The sequence below is a fragment of the Hakea prostrata genome, chromosome 3 (genome assembly GCF_041222555.1).
Source record: "Hakea prostrata isolate BN-2017 chromosome 3, UWA_Hpros_2, whole genome shotgun sequence".
Lineage (NCBI taxonomy): Eukaryota > Viridiplantae > Streptophyta > Magnoliopsida > Proteales > Proteaceae > Hakea > Hakea prostrata.
The window spans coordinates 15,284,115-15,307,579 of NC_142602.1; the positions used below are offsets into that span (position 1 = coordinate 15,284,115).

The window sequence follows — 23,465 nt, forward strand, 5'->3', positions numbered from 1 at the left end:
ACATTCTCGACAGTCCGTTCAAATAAAATTCAACTCCCAGTGATTTTAAACGACTACTATCCACAGTGATTTTAAACGACTACTATCCATATGAATTTCTGATACAAATTCCATAAATTAGAAATTCAAACCAATGCAAGCAGTAATAAAATTAAATAACCAAATACAAAGAAGATTAGATCTGAGTCTCACCCTATTTTATCATACATACACAAAGTTTACAGACAAGTGCAAACACACTGAAATAATCCAACATTTATTTTGCTCATACCTTCACCCCAAAATAATCAAACTTTCATTAAGAAACAGGATTGGAATCTGAACAAAGACTCAGAATCCAATCAGAGGAACATGACCAATAACTTGGACCCTGAACCAAGAAGGCCTTCCTAGCTAGTTGATCCACAACACAGTTGGACATAGCATCACAGAGACGAACACAAGCAGCAAAAGCACATTATTTCTCTCTATTCTCTGTAGCTCATTTTGGCCAGTCAAAAAGCTTTGTAAGGGGTTTGCCGTCAGCAAAAGAAAATATACCATTTTGATTGACTATACGCAAGCATTCCTTATCACACAGAGCATCATCTCTTTTAAACACATAGACATCAAATTTACCAGATACTTTGACCCCTGGTGATCTCTCCCACCACATTTCACAAGTACCAGTTGTGGAAAGAACATCAGTTTTGATCCTCAAAGAAAAATAAAACTGTCCATTGTAAACAATGGCTTTCTGACCCAGATCATTCAATCCATGGCAATGGAGATTCAATATCTTATTCGGTCCCAGATCATTAAAGATATGCAACCCTACTTCCTTCCAGTAGGCGGCTAAAACTGAACGTGATTCGAGCAAAGAGAGCAGAACCAGAAGGGAAGCAACAAGAACCATTTTTGCCATTGATGATGCGATTGGGGAAGTTTATGGTTTCTATTTGTTAAAAGTATGTAGCACCTATAATCCTATATATAAGACTGTTTTGGAGTCTTGACCGTCAATTATGAGGGTAGAGGTTTGTGTTTTTCTCATGTCTTTCGACATAATTAGAAAAAAATTATTTTTGAGCATTTTTCGAAGGATATTTTAGGTCATTTTAGCCCTAAATTTGGATTGTCCACCCGGAGTACAAAACTATGTACACCACAAGTTTAGGAGAAAAGCCCATCTCTAAAAATTGATAAAACAGAGCATAGACAGGCATAAATGAATCGCTTCTAATACACGTGATGGGATAATGTGAGAAAAGCACAATCCTCCACACATTGAAGTAAAGAATTTCACAGTGCAATAGGGGATTCTACAATTAGACATTTATTAGGGTACCTTGACAATGTCAAAACCATAGCTGATTCCATTATTGCCATTGACAAAAAGGTCTTGGCTGGGTACACCCTTAATTGTCTTGATGCACAATATAGTTCATTCATTATCACGGTAGAAAACACCTCATTGCCAACGCAGAGCTGTTCTAGTGGTGAAACCAACACCTCTTAGTGAAGAGGTTGTGGATTCGATTATTGCTGAGGCATATTAATATTCCCATCTCCGGCTTAATAAAACCTTGTGTACCAAAAAAAAAAAAAACTCATCACCAGGAACTTTCACAGAGCTTAATTTGTGCCAATCTCTTACAATATTCCTTGAATAACACTCAATTTTTGGAGCAAATTTTGTGTTTTCAGGATCTTGTCTTTGATTGTAATCCTAACCAAACCCATCTACATCCACAACAAGATTCTAGTTTCATTGACTCCGCCTAGCCACCAAAACACCATCTTCATTTTTCCTCCATCAAAGGGGGAAAGTGTCATTTTTCCCAATGAGAGCATGAGTGACCGCGTACGAAAATATTTTGGGTTGTTCACTTGTTCCTCTTAGGCAATGTGGCAGTGGCGGCCCTTACCCATACTCATGTTCCATGGTCCCCCACTTGCGAACCCAATCACGCAATTAGCTTCTATGCCCAAATTGCTTCAATCATACGTACTAACAAAATTTGTAATGAATAATTCAATAGAAGAGTTGAACTCATCTTGTCCTAATTTTCTTCATTATATTTAATATATATTATCTATTTAATAACACTATAATTTTTATTCCGAAAAAAAATTCATGATCAAAAAATGGCAGAAATTGCAACTTGTTCTTAGAGTTTTTGAAAAATTATATTATTTTTCAGTTGGATCTAGCTCTAGTTAGCAAAAATGGAAGATTGATATCAAAGGATATTTTGTAATTATTGCTACAACCATGAAAGATACTTACCGGTTTGATCATGCGAGTTCTTGTTAAGATGGAATCCCCAAATTGAAACTATGATTCCATCTTCAAGTCAACTTGGGAAAGTTTTCATTGGAAGCAAACGATCCAGATTTATATAATTAGTGCTTGCAAAATTAGGAGTTTAGGATCAAGTAGAGCTAGGGGTTTTGCTTTATAAATTTGATATTAAATCCTTTTAACTGTCTGTTGTCGCAAATAAAAATCCAGAACATTACTTAAAAAATTCAACTTTTTGATGTTTTTTTTTCCCTAACATTTTGACTCACATAATCATGGCAATTCCAAAGACGCGCTAGTTCACAGGGTCAGGGGCCTCAGGCAACTCAAATAGTTATCTTAAACGAGTAAGATACAAATGAATTCTGATACAAATTCCATAAATTAGAAATCAAAATCAATGCGAGCAGTAATAAAATCAGAAACCAAATGCAAAGAACAGAGTGATTAGATCCGAGTCTTGCCCTGTTTTATCATGGAGAGATGAGATTTACAAACACAAAGTTCACAGAAATGCACACAGAGAAAAAGCACATTGTCTCTGAAACCACTAATCCATTACCTTTATTTTGCTCATACACAATTCAAAATCACCCAGATATCATCACAGAGACGCACACAAGCAGCAAAAGCACATTATTTCTCTCTAATCTCTCTCGCTCAGTTTGGCCAGTCAAACAGCTTTGTAAGGGGTTTGCCATCAACAAAAGAAAATATACCATTTGGATTGGCTATACGCATGCATTCCTTATCACACACTGAATCATCTCTTTTATACACATAGACATCAAATTTACCAGATACTTTGACCCCTGGTGATCTCTCCCATGACATTTCACAAGTACCATTTGTTAAAAGAACGTCAGTTTTGAACCTGATAGAAAAATGATATTGTCCATTGTAAACAATGGTTTGCTCACCCAGATCATCATCCGCATAGCAATGGAGATGCAATGGCTTATTCGGTCCCAGATCGTTAAAGATATGCACCGCTACTTCCTTCCAGTAGGCGGCAAAAACTGAGTGTGATCCAAGCAAAGAGAGCAGAACCAGTAGAGAAGCAACAAGAACCAGTTTTGCCATTGGGGAAGTTTATGATTTCTATTTGTTAAAAGTTTATGGCAACTATAATCCTATATACAAAACTGTTTTGGAGTCCGGATCATCAATTGTGCGGGTAGAGGATTGTGTTTTTCCCGTGTCTACATAATTAGAAAAAAAATATTTTTGAACCTTTTTTGGGAGTATTTTAGGTCATTTAGTGTATAGCCTAATTTGATGTCAATATTTGATAAATTTGAATGATTTCTTATAAGTTTTTTCATGCAAATTTTCTTTCTTAACCACACTTAATATGTTACCTTCTGAGGCCTAAATAATTAGAACATAATTGAAAAGATTTCCATTGACCTTGAAGATCTTATTACAAAATCCCTTCAAAATTTGAATTGTTTCCATAAATGTTTTCATGTATATACTCTTATGAGTCTTATCTAAGAACATTGATGTTGTCTTTTAAAGCCTAAATCACTGAGATATAATTGATAATATTGTTCATTAATCTTGAAAATTTTGTTACAAAATATCTTCTTAATTTGAATTATTTTTAGAAATTATTTTATGTAAATTCTACTCCTTAATCACATTTGGCATTATTGTCTTTTGAGGCTTGAATCATTGAGATAGAATTGGTAAGATTGTTCATTGACTTTGAAGATTTCGTTATAGAAATGAGAGAGAAATTGCCAAAAATATCGTAAAAAATCATCGGCGACATTTATAACGAGATATCGCCGATATTTCGGCCATTTTTTGCTTATCTTGGTTCCGTTTGGGAAAAAATTTTGATACTCACCAAATCAGCCAAAATTCGGTGACTTTTTTTCTTTTTTTTTTTCTTCTTTTTGTACAAAGGGGCTTTATTAAGTTGGAGGATGGGGATATTAATATGCCTTAGCAAGAGTCTTTACTAAGAGGTGTTGGTTTCATCACTAGAACAGCTCTGTGTTGGCTATAATCGATTTTCATCAACTGCAACCTAATGCCCTATGTAGACAACTCTTCTACCGCACTACCTATAACCCACCAGCACTGCAGCGGACTCTACAATCACAACAACTCCAAACCTAGCATTTCATGCTTGGCATAAGCGGAGCATTTTATGGTGCTTGCATTAATGCTACTTCCAATGAGTCCCTATCTTCGCATATTCTTGTTCTACCCTCAGGCGTTTTTTTTTTGGAATAAGGTGGGGTGGGAGTGGAACGAAGTACTTCTTTCCTACCTGGGGTGGGCGGGGGGGAGGGCCGCCCCGCCCCCCCCGCTTTACCCCCTTTTGTGGGTTTGGGGGGTGGGCCCCCCCCCCCCCCCCCCTTTCCACCCCCCCCCCTTGGCACCCTTAGTCAATGATATGAATTATGGGATTCCTTTTTTGAATTACTTCAACAACAAATCAATTATTGGGATTGTCCACACTCCACAGTAGTAAAAGACTATGAACATCATAAATTTAAGAGAGGAGTCCATCTCTAAAAATTGATAAAAGAGAGCACAAGCGGGCATAAATGAATCACCTCTTATACACGTGATGAGAAAATGTAAGAGAAGCACAATCCTCCACCCATTAAAGTAAAGAATTTCAAGTGCAATAGGGAATTCCACAATTAGACATTTAGAGTACCTTAACAAGATCAAAACCGTAGCTGATTCCATAATTGCCATTGACAAAAAGGGTGGAAGGCACAAACTTGGCTGGGTATACCCTAAATTTGTCAAGATGCAAAAATATAGTCCATTCATTATCACATTAGAAAACACCCCACCACCAAGAAGGCAGGAACTTTCACACAGCTTAATTTGTGCCAAGCTCCTAAGATATTCCATCAATAACACCCAATTTTTGGCGCAAATTTTGCGTGTTGAGGATCCTGTCTTTGATTGTAATCCTAACCAAACCCATCAACATCCACAAGATTCCATTTTCTTTTGACTACAGACGCCTAGCCACCACAGCACCATCTGCATTTCTCCTCCATCGAAGGAGAGTGTCATTTTGGCCCCTTTGAGAGTGTAATTTTCCACAATGAGAGCACGACGGTGTACGAAATACTCTGGATTGTTCACTTGTTCCTCTTGCTCAATGGGGGCAGTGGTAGCCCTTATCCATTCTCATGATCCATGGTCCCCCTTACAAACCCAATCACGCAATCAGCTTCCATGCCCGAAATTGCTTCAATCATGTGCACTAACGTCAAGCAAAGTTAAGGTGTGGGTTCCACACCGTTAGATCTGAAATTCCAATCCCACGATTCGAGTTATCTCACGTGACCGTAAATGCAAGACTGAAGCAAATACCCTTCCATGCAAAGGTCACATCCGGGGTTCAACATCGGTATTTCACATTTAATGCAACAGCCATATAATCACCATCAACCATAGTGGTCCACACACACATACGAAATGAGGGGTCGACGTCGACCACTCATTACAGCGCTGCGCATTAAAACTCTATCCACCTCCCTCTTCTACGCTAAATAAGACGAAAATTAATAAACTACCGCTACCGAATACCGATGTTAACGTTGCAGTTTCCCAAAAATGAAGGTGGGACTTCGAACCAGGAATTTTAAGACGAGGCGTGCACAGTAAACAGTGCCACCTGGACTGGACAAACCTCTACTAGTGTTTCACATGGCATATGGTCTGGTCAGGTCAGGTCAGGTCAAACGTTACTATAATAACATCACACTACACAAGTGGCTTCTCATTTATAAAACTCCCAATTGCTACTATTACGAATTATCTATCAGCGTAAATTTACTAAAGAGAATATCAGCTTTCGAAGGAATAACTCTAAAAAGAAGAGAGCAGGACAGCTGGACAGGTGAAGGCTATAATAAAAAATATATAAAAAAATTACAGATACATACAGACATACAGTCAATGCAATAGAGAGAGAAAGAGAGAGAGAGTGGAGCAAAACAAGCCATTAAATTTCATTTTATTAAATGCATGATCAGAGAGATTCCATGATAGCTTCACAGGATAACGACAATAGAAGCTAACGTGAGAGATGGGACTGCTCACTGGTTGGTGGGGGCTTTGCAGATAGCAGACGCAGGGCAGCAGGGCAGCAGGGCAGCAGGGCAGCGACAGCGTACGGTGAGGCTACACTGACAAGTGTTAAACGTGAAGCACTCTATATAGAGCAGCACCTTTAAATAACTCTAAATCGGACTGAGTCGACTCATCTCCAAAACAACTCCGTGTATGAAAAATAGGGTTAATCTGGATTGAAATCTGTAAATCTTGAGTAAATTCTAACATGATCTTAGTGAAGAACCAACGATCAAACAAACAAATGAACAAACATGAATTTTGTATTTGTTGCAGAAGAAATCAAAGCTACGTTTAGACCCGCACCGTCAACAGGGAAGGAATGGCGGAGAGGTTTGGATTGGTTTCGCTCGTGGTGGTCGTGTTCATGCCCCCGCCACTGCCGGCGGCGGTGGATTCTTTGCTAGGTGTAACCTGCACATCTCTTCTACTACTGTCTTTATCATTGGGCTTTGAAGAAGAAGAAGAAGAAGGCTTGGTGAAGGCTCTCATGGGGCTGGCGAAAGTCCAGCCACGGCTCTTACTTCGACTGTGAGGTGGAGCTGCTGCTACTACTACTGCTGCTGCTGCAGATGAAGATTGCTGCCAGTAAGAGGATGAGAATCCTCCGAAGATACCACCGCATTTGACTCGTTCCTTGATACGCTGAGCTTCGTCACCTGCTGGTGCGCCACGATGGTGATGGAGGACGCTTTTAGGTTTCGCTTCCCTCTGTGATTCAACTCTTCTCAGCGTACAGTCACCGAATCCAGTAGAGATTCTCTCGAGGAAGTCACCGGAGAAGCTTCTACTACCACAGCCAACAGATCTGGATCTGGCAACTTTGCGGCCGAACGATGAAGACGAGGTGTGGCTACTGTTAGGGCTTTCGTCATCGTCTACATAATCACCTCTCATGGTTGATGATGAAGACTCCACTCCCTTGTCTTTTCCAGATGTTGCTGCTACTGTTACCGCCGATGTTGCTGACTGAGTGGTGGTTGTGGATTCACCATCTCGACCATCTCTGTTGCTTCGTTTTCTGGTGGTCAGGTTCAAGAAAGACCAGAACTTCTTCTTTCTCGGACTGTACTCGTTAGCATCGAAGAACTGCCGTCTCCGAACAGAAGTCGATTTGCTTCTTTCAAGTACCAGACTAGCATCGGAGCTGCCCATCAACACCTTCTTAGCTTTATCGTTCTGGTGTGAGACGAAGGGAACCATCCGTGCTCGCCTCGAATGATGGGAACCAGAATAACCACCATTACTGTGGCTGTTGTTGATGGTAGGGTTTGTGAATGTTGATGAATGAGGAACTAAGAAAGAGATGGAAGAAGAACCAGCGAGACCACCAACACCAACACCAACACCACCACCACCCTCAGACCTGAAATCAGGCGAGGAAGAAGAAGAGGAAGGGAAAGAAGGGACAGATTTGGAAGAGGAGATAAGCTTACCGAGCTTCTCTTGCAGACAAAAAGCACAGATCCCTCCAGGGTTATTCCTGTAAGGATGGTCGTTGCATCGCAGCATCCCTTCTCCCATATCGTCTACTACCCCACCACCACCGCCGCCATCGCCGCCTGCTCCCTTCTCCACCACCACCATCATCGTTTTTAATACATTCCACTGCAACTACCCACTTCTCTCTGGTTTTTACTCTTCTTCTCCTACCTCGAACAGCAAAAACACCACGACCTGGAACAGAAGAAGAGAGACTGGGAGATGGAAGGTGAGACCCTTACTTGACTTGAAGCACCGTCAAGCGATGACATGTGGAATTTTGTTTCCATAAATGAAACTTCCATGTGAATGATTCCAAGAGTATTTATATAAACAAAAGACAAATATCATCATCTATCGCTCTATCACGTGCGGGGACAATAAACTATGATTAATTAAATCCAATTTTTCAAACATTTCTGCTAATCATCTTTTATTATAAGCAGATTAGTTGCAGAGATCGTGTAGCCACTAACCACCATGAAATACCATGAACAGATTCAAAGCCGTGGACTCGCCAGTCACATGGAGTTGCTATTTGTTTTATGGTCTAGATTCTTGTAAGCTAGGATTAACAAGCGAGAGGCATAGAGGATTCCCCCTTGAGAGATTAGTTAGAACAAAATCCTTGGCATCTTCTAAGAGCCTGTGAGGTTTCTCCTGTTTGCCAGCAAGTGGTACAGTATCCTAATTCCTAAACGAACAACCAGAATGGACATGAGCCATATTCACTATCATGCAGAAAAAGTGGAGTCTTTCTACCAAAAAAGAATATGGATTATAAATGATGGGCAGATATTGTACTTATACTTTTCCATCTCATTAAGAAGAAATTTAACTATCCTTTTGTACATATGATGGAAAAGTCTGAGAAAAACAAAGACCTTTACCTGACAATTGACAAATACATGATCTGAACTTGAGGGGAAAAAAAAAAAGTTACGGGTAGAAGAAGAAAAGAGGGCCCATCTCACAAGAGTGTCTATGAACCAAAAAATGACCCTGGAATAGGAAGCCTAGACATTAGCTTTACCTTAAGAGGTTCACTTAATGCCCAGTCTAGCTCAACAGTTCGAAAAAGAGAAAGGCAGTACTGAGCTTAGTTGCTCCTGTACCCAAAATCAGAAGAGGGGAAAAAATCAATGGAGAGACCAAGGGCACAGCCGCACAGGAGAAATATTCAGTAAGGGCAAGGGGCCAAAAGTGAAGAAAGACAAGATCAGCTAGAGAAACTTAGAAAAATTTAGAGCTGAGTAAATATGAAGGTTGATGGAATTCAAACAACACCGAAAGAGTAGGCGCCGTAACATCCATCAGATTTCCTCACCTGGAAGGTGAAAGAACAGGAAAACATACAGGTAACACCCTTTGGAAACGGATCAAGAAAGAATGAAGCTCCGCCACAGAAAACCAGAATGACAAAGACGACAAGAACTTGAGTCGGCACAAAATAGTTGTTTTCAACAAGGAAACAAAATCAATAGTAAAGACAGAGATATAAGAACAAAAAAAAAAATGAGGAATTATATATTTCTGTTAAAAGTTCCAAAATAATTTATGGCAAACGGCTATGTGCACAGTAGTGCACGACACACTACAATGTCAACCGTTGGATAGGCCGGGTATAAAACACACTCATGTCCATCCAATGCTTCAAAGTACAACCTGCAAGAAAACCTCTCCTATAATTTATAGAAGAAGAAAAACCACCAACAGTTGTCAGAAACACATCATCTCTGCAACCATTAAATGTGTAGGACTGAAGCAAGGTCCATTCTACATCCATCTCTGCAACCATCATTTCTGTTCTTACTCCTTAGTATCCTTTCCACTCTATTTACAATACAGATTGGTCAAATGCACATGTTAGAAAGAGGAAGATAAATGGGACAAGAATTTACTCTACTCGTACAACTTTTTGACATTCAAACCTCACCGAAGAACAAAGAATTATTGTGGAACTCTACTTTAGTAGGTACACATCAATCACAATGAGGCTTCAAGAAGTGATCCTTCTTACTGGATGAACCAGTGCCGTTCAAAACTTAGTCACAGATTCATAACTTAAATTGCCATTATACACCACCCCTCTTGGCAGCTTCAGCACTGCTGGTAGTCATAAAGGATTCTCCACACCCACATTGCCCTTTGGAGTTTGGATTGATAAATATAAACTCAGACCTGTGACAAAGAAGTTTTAAAAATTGAAAAATATGGTTGCAGTACACACAGTTATTAAAGCAAAAGTATCACAGGCAGAAACTGCATCCTCTAATTGGAAATGTATAAACATATGCTGTTTATTTTGAAGATGATATATTAATGGAATTATGGAAGAAAAGGTTTTTGGCTGATACAGAAGTGAGGACTGCTTACTTGATTTTGTCATCTACAAAATCCATTTTAGTCCCAATGACATGCATGAGTGCCTTTGGATCAATCAATATCTTGACTCCTTTGTCCTCAACCAATTCATCGAACTTCCCTTTCTCATCTGCATAGTTGAAGGTATTGGAATGTTAATACTCACATAAGTCAGGCCTAGCTCACAAATCTACTGAAGCCTTTCAATCCCTGATTAGCATTCATGCAGCCAAACCAGCAACATGAATCTGGAAGCACATTGACATTGTATTCTTTCTATTTACTTCTACTTCCAATAACATCCTATAATTGTATCAATTGAGGCATAAAGAAGGTTTATTTTCTATCACACTGCATTTATTCATATTTAATACTTACATGTATTGTCAGCTCTGCTATACAGAACACTTCAGCTTTTTTGCTGAACTATATTACATCAAACAGAAAGTGGGCAAAAATATCACTGTTTTGAATTTGGCATCCCTGACTATCTTACAGGGAGGAAAGTTAGCTTTCCCATAATTGAGTTAACCATCCAAACAATGCCAATACTCTTCAGTATAGATGTAACTTTCTGTCTTCGACCTTACTGATAGATCTAACTAAAAGGAACTGAAGGCCACCAAATTATAGAACCACAGCTAACGGAGTCGATATAATTTCAAAAATTCAAGACAACAATGCTTCCAGTTGAAAAGAGATCAAAACTGTTCAAAATCCCCAGAAAGCCCAATTTCTGTACCACTTAGGATTCGAACGAATTTCTATAGTGGTGAGCATAGTTGTCAATGCAATACCCAGGCAATCACCTTGTTAGTGTCAGTTCGATGTTCAACTGTCTCCACAGCCTTGGAGTTGGATCGCTTAGGCATCGTGCCAACCATGGTCACAAGTAATAAAGAAAATAGTATCAAAAAGTAATTACACAAAATGATTAAGGCAGCCACATAAGTGAACATTCCCCCCACTTTTCCTTTCTAAGGAATGAAAATGAATCCATGGGCAAAAGCCCACGGGACCAGCTGTGCTCACCAGAAAAAAAAATCCATTAGCAAGTAGTTGAGGATTAGGTGGACAAAATGAAGCCGTCACAACCCCCCCCCGGGCAGGCGGAGAGTGCGGATCACATTAAGGAATTGCCCACTCCACCAACATGTTATCTAAAGTAGTTCAACAGTGACTATAACAAACAACACCACGGTCTTATCCAATCTAAATGGGTTCAGCAACATGGATCCTTGCCCTTCAATCAGGTCATAAATGATAGAGGCCTATACTGTTCTGTCTTCCCCTCCAGTAGCATAAAATGAACCTCAAAATGGTTACTTGTTCATACTTCATAGTTTCATTACAATTCCACAGTAATACTTCTCCTAAAGAATTTAGACTTCAGCTGTGCTCTTTTGATTCTATGATTGATCCAATAAGTAGTTTTGAATTGTACAAGGATGAGGCAAGTTCTAGATAGTGTGGGAGTCAGACCTTAAAGTTCCATATGTTTACATATATATATAAACAGTCCTCTGACAATAGAATAAAAGTGGCAGATTTTAGTGATTTTTTGGTGTTAAAAATCAGTTGAAACTTCAGGTATCCTCCAGATCTCCTCTATCTGTGCCAAGTTCTTCTTAGCGTTTTCTTATATTCTCATATTCTTCTCTGCAACTTCCCATTAAATTTCTTGTACCAACCTATCATTCTTTTTTTCCTTTTAGTCTCGCTCATTGTCACGACCCCAGTTTTCATAGACTTGGAGGGGCCCACATTATGGACATTCAACTAGGGCACGTGATAGTTCCTCTCATTATCAACCTGTTTATAATTACTAAAACAAAATTCTAACTAAACATTTTCAAGGACAAAAATAGAAAACCTGTTTGACAATTTGACTCATAAACATATGTATACAGTTTAAAGTCCTCTTATGTTTACATTTGACCTTTCAACAGTATCTAGTTAAGTACATACAGTCTCAAAGGAATATATACATTCACAATCCAGTTAAACCAACATCAATTGTAACAAAAATAAAAAAGAGTTTGTATCTTCCACTTTAAAGGCAATGTCAGGTGGCAGCACCCTTGCCTTTATCATGTATTTGAAGACATGTCAACATTTACAATAGTGAGCTTTGCGGCCCAGTAAGCAATATAGACAACCATGTAAGTAAGTCAGACAATTTATCATGCATCAATTATCACATCAAAGTCATATAACACCATGCATTCCAATTTTCTTTTCATTTTTCTTTTGCTTTTTCATTATTAAACCAGACCTAAGCGCTACCTGTAGAGAGAGCACCATCAGTCTAAACCACACAAGTGGCATTAGTCTCAGTCTTAGAGGTTCTCATGAAGAAATTCTCTTTTTAGTCTTTTGGCACAAGGCTAGGTGTTCTCTACAGAAGGCCATCATCAGTCTAGTATATCTTTCCACTTTTCAGTCTTACTTCATGCCTCCCATTTGGGTACACTAAGTACCAAGACTTACAGAAGCCGTTTCATGCCCTCCCATTTGGGTACGTTAAGTACCAGGACTTACAAAAGCCATTGACATTTTATTTCTTTTTATTTTACTCTTTTTACATTCAACTTCGGTATTGCATTACTGTGCTCTGTCCATTTCAATGCACCTTTTGCATTTCAATCATCACTTAATCTTATCTGAATAAGACTAGACACAATTCATACAATCCAATCATTTAAATATGAGAGCATGATAATTCTACATTTAACAAGCATAAGCATCATTTCAAATTCATAATTCAACATCTCAAGAATACTATCGACATTTCAATTCAAGCAGTTCAATCAAGTCATTAAATTGTCATCCGATCCCATGCATTTATATTCCATTCATAAAGCAATATATCATGCACTTCCATAATTTATGTAAGTGAATACATCAAATATTAACATGTGAATGCTACCTGTCTACTAAGTGGAATCACACACTTATAACATACATGAGTTGGTTAATATCACTTACCTGTTCTTGTTTCATGTGTGTTTTGATTCTGGTTCAGTTAAAAATCCGCTTTCCCTCCTGTATTCCGAACAATTAACGGCAATTTTGAATACGCGGAAGCCACAGGGGGTTTCCTTTTTTTATTTTCTCTCTCCTCTCTCCTACTCCTCTAGTCTCTTTCACTTCTCTCTCCTCTAGTCTCTTTCACTTCTCTCACTTCCTTAAATGTTTGGAGATTCTATACTCCACTTTTTCTTTCTCTTTCTTTCTCCTCTTCTCCACTTCTTTATCTACATTATTCTCTCTCTCTCTCTCTCCTCTCTTCTCTTCTTCTTCTTCTCTCCTCTAGTCTCTTTCACTTCTCTCTCTTCCTTAAATGTTTGCAGATTCTATACTCCACTTTCTCTTTCTCTTTCCCTATGTACTCTCTTTGCGTGCAGACTTTAGTTTTCTCTCACCTCTCTCTCTGTAATCTCTCAACTCACTTATGTTTCCTTTAACTTCTCCACACATACCCTATCTTTTCTCTCTCTTTTCATCTCTTACCTTGATAACCCAAAATATGGTGATAAATATATGTAACACCTCATGCATTTTATGCATGCCCCTTTTTGTGAGAATAGTACCACGTAGGTGGGAGAGAGAGGGAGGTGTCATCCCCTCCTTCTCTCTCCTCTTAACATATATATATAGTGGACTTCTTTTGGGCTCATGGGCCCACTCTATTATCTTACGCAGGGCCCACTCTGAGGTACGAATATTAATACATCTAGATTCAGAAATTTATGCTGATCATTTTCTCGTTTTGAGTTCAGTCTAATTCCACTGTTGTGGGACCCACAAGCGATGTCTGACCTCGACCAAAATATCAATTGGAATCTAGCCTCATTTAAGCTATTCTTTAACTACACTAGGATCATTTGATTAAACCATCAAACCAATCATCAGGATCCTTTAATAATCTTAAAGACTGACACATTCACATACAATAATAAAATAATAATATAAAAAGATGTGGGGCGTCACGCTCATACTTTGCTTTCTGGATTCTGGTTTCTAACCTCTGTTTTTGCAACTATTATCCCTTCTCTCTTCCTTTTGACCTTTAATACATAGTCAGTCCTGGCAATCACCACCCTTTTGTTTCAGTTTAAATCCTCCTTTTGTAAATCTATCGCTTGCATTTGTTAAACCTGTTCTCTATGTTCTGGAACACTTAACCACAACTCAATCGGGACCAGTAAGTTGAACATGCATGCCTGAGAAGTCAGATTAACTGGAAACGGCTGGTACAGTTCACCATGTAGTCATTTCCACCAGAATTAGCCAAATCTGATTTTGTGGTTGCAAGTTACAGACACTTCTGTGTAGCCAAACTCTCTGTAATTCCCAGAATTTTAGTGCTACAAATTTACTTGGACCTAATACCTGCAAGCTATGTAATATGTTGGGTCTTCTGTTCCCTCCTGCATAAGAGGCTCTGACTAAATGAACAGAACTATGCTCTGTCCCTGTCACTCTACTTCAAGGGAGGCTCTGTCCAAACAAACAGAACCATGCTGTGTTCCCAACAATAAATAAAAATCTAACAGATACTTTATTTGGTACATATTGCTACCGTCTCGATCCTGATTTGGTAATAATTGATTAGGTTTCATATTTTTCTGTTCAAGAATAACTAGATTAATTAAGAGGGTATACAACTCGGCTCGGTCTTAAAAAAAAAGGGCAACAACAAAGCCTTATCCCAACTATGTTAACCATTGTTCTCCAACCAACTCTACTCAAAACCACTCTAGTTAGTGGTCTAAATTATGCATGTTTTTCCTCACCACTTCTCCTAGTCAATTTAGCCCTATCCTTGACTGATTTGGCTCCTTCAACTTGGAATCAAATCAACCCTCCACAGGCCATTGATGCAGGCGTCCATGCCACCTTAATAAACTTTTGCATCACTTATCATGTTCCCAAGCTACTCCCAAATCAGCTATGATCTGTTTACTCCCTCCTTGCATCTTCATTTCAGCTACACCAAGCCTGTCAATACATTTTTTTCACCATCCAACATTCAACTCCATGCATCATTGTTGGTTGTATAGTAGCAGTATAATAGTACTGTAAAATTCTCTATACTTTAAAAAGAATAAGTCATTACACAACACTATGAACGCATCTCTCCACTTAATCTTTGTGCAATATCATCCACTGCCGATGTTGCACATTACATAATCTGTTTTGTTCAGTTAATTACTTACCTGATTCCAAGGCTGATCTCCATATTTCTAAGATTGGAATTTATACCCATGTTCGCTTCATCCACCAAATTAATATTATCGAAAAGAAACACACAACAATGTACTTGATCTTGAATTTCTCTTGTTAGCTAATCTATGATTAGTGAAACATACATGGCTTAAAGCTAATCCTCAATGTAATGCAAGTTTATTTGGGAATTCACTACCTTGCACCAGCACAACAGTTCTTACACTGGTCAGTACACCATTAAAATATCCTTAACTACCCAGATATTCTCTCTAAAAACTTCATTCTAATAGATACCAAATTAAAGCACCAACTGTAATTGGGAACTCAAAGAAAGAAAGAAAAAGTCAGGGTTAGAACTAAAATGATTTCTAGAACTGGTGGGGAAAGACAGGCATAACTTAGGGCTAGAAACAAGTATGGCTTTGAATAAAGTTAACTGGAGAAATAAGATCCAAATAGCCGACAACATTTATTTGGGATAATGCTTGGTTGGGTTGAGCTGAATGATTTGAGCACACAACACTATTATCAAGATTTCCAAATCACACTAAATGAAATAATTCCATTTTGGCATAGTATACACGTTTGTGCACAAGTATTGGCCCCACATACAAGTTTCTCAAATAATGATGCAGAATGAAATGATTCCTTTTCGTTTTACCAGTTCAATTAACATCTTGAACATGATCGCATCTTAGATGAGAATGAACTACATGCTTAAACCTTATTGTTCTTTTTTTTTAATTTGTATTTTGTCCACAACATTAACATATATGCAACCCAGAAAACAACCTGTGTCCTAAACTTGGATCTAAACCCCAAAACTATCGAATCCGAAAGTACTAGAATCCGATTCCAAGAACCAGGCAGCTAAAAGTAACAAGAAACCCTAACATTCTTGTCCATAGAAGAGTAAAAAAAAAAAAACGCCAATAAAGATAAACTCGGAGCATCCATATAGCAGGCTTGAAAGAGCAATTGACAATGAATAACAATCCAGAAGAAAGAAGAAAAAAAACCTAACATAGGGTTTTCCTCCTATTCGTGGTCTAACCTAGTACCCTATAATTTCATTAACTAGCAAAAAATCACAAAGGGAGCACTGAAGCATTTGATCTGCATACTTCAAAATCTCTATTACATAGAAATGAGATTCCAGCGTTTATGCATATCCAATCCAGCTAAGCGTCATATAATTTCATTAACTAGTTCATATATTTTTATAAAAGAAACTATTACAGGGAATGAAATTGAAAACCCAAAAAACTGAAAAGAACTTATATCTGTCATGACCATGAACGTGATCTTTATCTTGATTGAAGACTGAAGACTGGGGAGAGATTCAAACCTGCATAATTGAGAGTGTATGACAAGCCATTGCAGCCACGAGCCTTGACACCAAGCCTGAGAAATGGGCGCTGTCGCTGTTCTAGCAGCTGGCGTAATCTAAATGCTGCGCTGTCCGTAAGGGTTAGCGCTTGTCGTCGTACGGCACGGCCGACCTTCGCTGCTCCCGCCGCAAGGAGTGACGAAGCCATCTCCTGGATGAATCCCTCTCTCGGACTTCGCCGCTCCACGCGAATTTGATTGTTTTAGGAGAAGCTCTAGATCACCTTTTTTTTTTTTTTTTTTTTTTTGGTAAAAGCTCTAGATCACTTTTTTTTTTTTTTTGGTAAATCTCTAGATCACTTGACTGCTTGAGAAATAAGTAATCGGTTTAAACTTTAACAGTTTAACGTTAACGGCAGTAAAAGTACATAATTACCCATATTTGGTTTCTCTTTTTAATTACATCGGATAATTACTGTTTTTCTTTTTTGATAAACAAAAATTCGCACCGTTTTTTATTTTTTTATTTTTTATGGACAGGATTGTAGGGGTTCAGTTTTCAATCGTTTTTAAGGGTGCAGTCATTTGATTACGGGTTTTTTGAGAAGATTCATGTCTATTGAGGAGAGGTATTTTGGTCTAAGAAAATATGTGCCACAAGTGTTGGAAGTTTTCCTTTTTGAAGTGACTTAGACAAATCTTCTTTGTCGATAACCTCGGACCAATCAATCGAATATTGATTAATACGTAATCGATCGAAGACTACTTGAAAATGGCTTTCTTAGTTTGAACCTCGCCGTTAACTTTAAGGCTATGCCATCCTAAGGTGCTGCTAAATGGAAGGATCTTATCAACGTCCATAAATGATAAATCATAGATCGAACCACGAAATTCCTTGTCGGGTAAGTTCCGACCCGCACGAAAGGCATAACGATCTGGGCACTGTCTCGGAGAGAGGCTCGGTGAAATAGACATGTCTGTGAAGATGCGGACTACCTGCACCTGGACAAAAAGACCCCAAGTCAAGATGATACGGATCAACCCCTTCTTCTTGCACCAAAGATCTTACCATTTCCGAAGGAACGGGAGTTACATCTCTTTTCAATTTCCATTCAAGAGTTCTTTTCTTATGTGTTTCCACGCCCGGAATTCCAATGATTTGTTTAATCGATACTAATTGTGACCCAAATCTCGCAGATATTTCAATTCCAACGAATGATGATTGATGACGCTATCGCTTCAATCCGACTAATTCTTAACAAATTGGAAGTAGTATGATATATAATTACTGTTTCCCGTTACTATCTTATCCTTCGTACTTTTTAAAATTACTAATATAACCTTAAATTTTTTACCTATAATTACTATACATTTTTTACAATATGGCATTTTAATCGCTTTCTCTCATCATAATAAAGAAAAACTCGACTTCTTATCAAATCGGACTCAATTTACCAAACTACCCACATTTGACTCACAGGTACACATCAAACATGATCATTTGAAAACCGTAAATGGAATGAATTTCTTGATAGAAATAGAACTTAATTTTAAGAAACATAATTCTAATATTGACTCTAGCCAATTACTGAACTAAACACAACCACAACCTTAACACTTGTTGGTGCATAGAAGCTTTCCTTCTTAAATATTGATGAGATACAGTTTGCCTTCTTAGTTAAGTAGCTCGCATATCATTGGAAGATTATGTCAACAAGGAAGAGGTCTACTTAATCCACCCAATTCATGAGAAACTGAAATGTTGCCAACTTGATAGCTGGACACAAGAGCCTATAATCTCTAGTTACAACATTGAATCTGAAATTCCCGGTTATTCAAATGTCCTTTTCTTTTTTTTTTTTAGTTTTTGAAATGTCAACTTCAATAAAAATTCGTCTAACTCAAACCAGATCAACCCACCTTGGATTCAGCTCAACTTTGGTTTGATTTGATTTTTCAAGAGGTCAGGACTATTACATATGCCACATGGATGAGAAGTGTTGAATATGTGAACATTACCGACTGAGTTACCCATCAATGATTTAGCTAGATCACAACTCTACTTGTATTCCTTGAGGATATAAGACTTAAATGTTACATTACATCGCAAGTCATGTAGAATTTCTCTTTATAATTTGAATGTGATGGATCCCATCAATATAAATTATAAGACCAAACTCTTTTTTTTTTTTGGTAAAAGATAATGATATTAAGAGAGAGAAAAGTCACTTAAAATATTACAACTTAAAGTATCTCAAAGTAAAGACCATTTGATACAAGGTGAGGGAATAAGGGAGAGGAAAAGTTGCAACACAGTTCATGTTGCTAGGGCAGAATATTTGGCTATAAAATCTGCTGAAAATTTTCCTTTGCCATGGATATGGCAAAACTGAAATTGCAAAAAATATTGTTTTGTTGTTGCCGAATATCATCAATGATATGAAAAATCTTCCAAGGTGATTGAGAGCCATTTTTAAGTAGGTTTATCAAAGTTGGAATGTCACTTTCAATTAATTAGAAGATGTGATATTGCATATTAATTAGCTCCCCACTATATGGCTTTACGAATTGCTAAGGCTTCTGCCACAATAGCATCCTGATGTCTACAACCCTCCCAAAAGCAAAGTGAAAGCGCCCTTTTGGAATCTCTTGCAATACACCCCAAATCCAGATTTTTTTTCTTTGATGGAAGGTACATCCATCAACATTTATCTTTATCCATCTTGCTAGCAGTTCATTCCATTGAAAAGATCTTACATCTCGTATTTTGGATTTGTCGAGATAATCCATGTGTGTTAGATTCAGTACCCAAATACAACGAATATGAGAGACGGTTTGTTCCACTTATGGAAGTTGATTTGGTTTATCTATCAATTGTTTATATAACTTCCATATGTTCCATAGGGTTAGCAGAATCATCAAAGGAAGAGAGGGATTGGTAGGTGAGTGAAAATACTTATGTAGTATAGCTTGTGCTTAGAATTGATATTTTGTCGACTGATCAAGAGATGGAAGAGCCAAACATCTCCAAATTGTTGTTGTGTAAATGATGGATATAAAATACATGTTGGGGTGTTGCATTCGTTGAGTCGCAAAACAAGCATAAGGGTGAGATGTTACAGCTTCTGTGAATCAACATATCTGTTGGTAGCCAATTATGCATTGATTTCCATCTAAAATGAAGAACTCACCATGGTAGAGGAATTCTCCATAATTGCTGCCAAATTGAAGATGAAACACAATGAGGAAGATGTGTAACATTGGAAGTACTAGACTGACTTACAATTGACAATGATTGGTGGAGCTTGTAAGCTGATTTGACAATGAATGTCCATGTTGTCGTGTACCTCCATATAACTTGATTAGGCTTCGGTGTGGAAGAGAGTGGAATATTAATAATTATTGAAGCAACCTTCAGCGTCCATCATCTGTGAATCAAAGTTCCGTTCCAAATAAGAGTGTTAGCATAAAAAAGATTTGACACCTTAGTAGGAGTTTGGGAAGCATAAGGGTAACAACCTTGATCCATCTCATAATATGGTATCCATGGAGTGATCTACGGGTTTATTGATGTGCCTTTGGCCACTTGAATAAACAATCCTCTTCGTATAAGACTCCGAGCTGACAATAGTGACTTCCATCCCCAAGAAGTCGTGGGTAATTCAGAAACGTCTAAGAAAGAAGAATTCTTGAAGTATTGGTTATCTTTATCAAAATATTGTGTTTGGGTTGTTTGGATTCATCTTTTGTCTTCCTAAGAACCTTCTTGGAATATCTTCAAAAATTATCTTTACATTAAGTAAGGAAGATCATTTCAAGTGTTCTAACCGGCATGGGGGGGCAAACCCAATAGCCAAAACTTCCACATGAAAAGAATTTTAAAATGATTACGTCTGAAAATAATTTCCATACTCAAATTTATAACTTTGTGAAAATAACCTTTAAGAGAAAGAAAAATAATTTATTGATCAAGAGAATCCCAATCTGGGGTTGAGCTTTAGTACTGTGCAATTAATACACAATCAATGCAGTACTAAGCTGCCTATGGTCTATATCAATTCTTGAATCTTGACCATCCGTTTGGTTTTTTTATTTTTTACTTTTTGAATTACACTAGAGACCCAAAATGATCTCAACCACCACTTTACATCTGGATCATAGGCAGTTCGATGCTGCACATTAATTGCGCAACACTGAAGCCAAACGCCCAATCTGATTGGAGTTTTGATACAAACTTTGTAGCTAACAAGCAACAATTTCCATTGATTAGCTTTAAACAAGATATTTGAAATTTCTTTTACTCTTGTAATTCATTTTAAAAACTCTCTTTATCATAATAATTATGATGATGACGATCAAACGATCCAGAGAAGCAAATTTATGGTTTAGTTTGGCTGCACGTATGTAAAAGGTAGATCTAAACTCAATTTTATCACCAAGAGTTTTTAATTTGTTCGTTATCTATCCATAATTCCATATACCTATGCATATAAATAGCCAACAGATGGACACTCAACTAACAACATACATTTGCAAAGCCTGAGTTTCAAGAAAAAGCAAGTCTCAATATGTCTTCACCTTCCTCCATTCTTTCCTTCTTCCTCTCCTTCTTAACATGCCAATTCATTTTTCTATCTTCCATAATCCAAGCAGCTCCAGGTGGTGGATGGAAACTCCTAACGCCAAACATTGGAATATCAGCCATGCACATGCAGCTTCTCAACAATGATCGAGTCGTCATCTTCGACCGCACAGACTTCGGCCCTTCCAATATCAAATTGCCAAATGGCAAATGCCGCAATGACCCTTACGAGCAAGCCCTCAAACACGATTGCACTGCTCACTCTGTTGAGTATGATGTTCAGACCAATACCGTAAGGCCTCTCACTGTTCTCACAGATGTATGGTGCTCATCTGGCGTTGTCTCTCCTGATGGTCACTTGATCCAAACAGGTGGATTCAACGACGGTGAACGTGCCGTCAGAATTTTCGAACCTTGTGGTACTTGTGATTGGAATGAGATTCCCACCGGACTCAATGCACGGCGGTGGTACGCCACCAATCAATTATTACCGGACGGCCGCGCCATTGTTATTGGTGGTCGCCAAGAATTCAATTACGAGTTCTTCCCCAAATCACCTTCTTCTAACAAACTATACCCTCTGCCACTTCTAGCTCAGACCAACGATAGAGGCCAAGAGAACAATCTCTACCCTTTTGTTCACCTCAATGTTGATGGGAACTTGTTCATCTACGCCAACAATCGAGCAATCTTACTCGATTACACCAAAAACGCAGTCGTGAAAACGTTTCCGGTGATGCCCGGCGGCTATCCTCGGAGCTACCCTAGCACTGGTTCATCAGTTCTACTTCCATTGAAGAACGCACAAGAAGCTGAGGTTCTCATCTGTGGTGGAGCTCCAAAAGGATCGTACCCTGCAGCGAGTGGAGGTAACTTCATGGGAGCGTTGGATACATGTGGAAGGATCCGAATTACTGACCCGAATCCAACATGGTTCATGGAGACAATGCCGTTTGCAAGGGTTATGGGTGACATGACTTTACTACCAGATGGTAATGTTTTGATCATCAATGGTGCTGGAAGTGGGACTGCCGGGTGGGAACTCGGGCGTGATCCGGTATTCAAACCGGTTCTTTATATGCCCGATGCTGCACCGGGTTATCGGTTTGAGGTTCAAAACCCGTCTACTCTTCCACGGTTATACCATTCCACTGCAATCTTGTTACGTGATGGGCGAGTTCTAGTGGGAGGAAACAATCCTCACACGGGTTATGAATTCACCGGAGCCCTGTTTCCGACAGACTTGACCCTGGAAGCATTTTCGCCGGAATATGTGTTCTCAAATTTCCGGCCAAAAATAATTGCACCGGCATCACACACCCTGATAAATTACGGCCAAAAACTGGCAATAAAGTTCTCGGTTTTGGGCCCAGTGAGGGCGAAGGCGGTGGCGGTGTCTATGGTAGCTCCACCATTTACCACGCATTCATTCTCCATGAATCAAAGATTGGTGGTGCTGGGTGGTGGCAATGCTGCGGCGGTGGGAGATGCTGAGTATCAAGTGGTTGTGAACAGTCCAGCTTCTCCTGTCTTGGCACCTCCTGGATTTTATCTTCTTTTCGTGGTTCATCAAGCTATCCCAAGTGAGGGTATCTGGGTTCGCATCCATTGATTCTGGGTTTTTCTAATTTTAGTATTTCATGATTGATCTATTCGAAGGGTCAGGAGATGAGCCAACAGGAAGAAAGCTGGCTTAGATCCATGGCGCCTGTAAGTTCTGATTGTTCGTCAATAATATTACTGTGTGCAAATCCACCTTGCCTTCATTCATAAATTAATGGAGATTCAGAGTTGTCATCAATCAAACATTTTCGCTTAGCCTTTTTTATCTTTACAATGGCACATGCAAATTAAAATCAAATCATCAAAACCCTCTCTCTTTATCAAAGTTTTCAAGTTCAATTCATGGTGGGTGTGACAGTTCGTACCCTTTTCGCCAGTGACATTTCATGTGCCCACTCAGAGCTTTTCCACAAGAAACCACCTTCAAACAGATGCTAGTTTGGTCCCCTCTAAAACCATTTCGGTCCCCTCTAAAACCATTTCAGCTTGTCTTCTCCACCATCCCCAAGTCGG

At 38.6% G+C, this 23,465-nt stretch overlaps 4 protein-coding genes and 1 pseudogene across 4 annotated transcripts; 1 reads left to right on the top strand and 4 right to left on the bottom strand.

The window, feature by feature from the left end:
* Window positions 1–481: 481 nt before the first annotated feature.
* On the bottom strand, window positions 482–895 carry LOC149021124 (S-protein homolog 19-like). Its single transcript, XM_089147428.1, has one exon. It carries the CDS (start codon window positions 893–895, stop codon window positions 482–484), a length of 414 nt encoding a protein of 137 aa, XP_089003554.1.
* A 2,049-nt stretch (window positions 896–2,944) lies between these two features.
* LOC149021125 (S-protein homolog 19-like) lies at window positions 2,945–3,367 on the bottom strand. The gene has a single exon (XM_089147429.1). The coding sequence runs from the start codon at window positions 3,365–3,367 to the stop codon at window positions 2,945–2,947; it is 423 nt and encodes a 140-aa protein (XP_089003555.1).
* Window positions 3,368–5,791: 2,424 nt separating this feature from the next.
* On the bottom strand, window positions 5,792–8,241 carry LOC149021126 (uncharacterized). The gene has a single exon (XM_089149377.1). It carries the CDS (start codon window positions 7,988–7,990, stop codon window positions 6,695–6,697), a length of 1,296 nt encoding a protein of 431 aa, XP_089005503.1. The 5' UTR covers window positions 7,991–8,241; the 3' UTR covers window positions 5,792–6,694.
* Window positions 8,242–8,331: 90 nt separating this feature from the next.
* Window positions 8,332–17,090, bottom strand: LOC149021127 (iron-sulfur assembly protein IscA-like 1, mitochondrial). The gene is made up of 3 exons (XM_089149378.1): window positions 16,827–17,090; window positions 10,259–10,376; window positions 8,332–10,063 (listed from the first exon to the last, which is right to left on the bottom strand). The coding sequence occupies exons 1-3, from the start codon at window positions 17,014–17,016 to the stop codon at window positions 9,958–9,960; spliced, it is 414 nt and encodes a 137-aa protein (XP_089005504.1). The 5' UTR covers window positions 17,017–17,090; the 3' UTR covers window positions 8,332–9,957.
* A 4,285-nt stretch (window positions 17,091–21,375) lies between these two features.
* Window positions 21,376–23,156, top strand: LOC149021128 (aldehyde oxidase GLOX pseudogene; annotated as a pseudogene).
* Window positions 23,157–23,465: the final 309 nt, after the last annotated feature.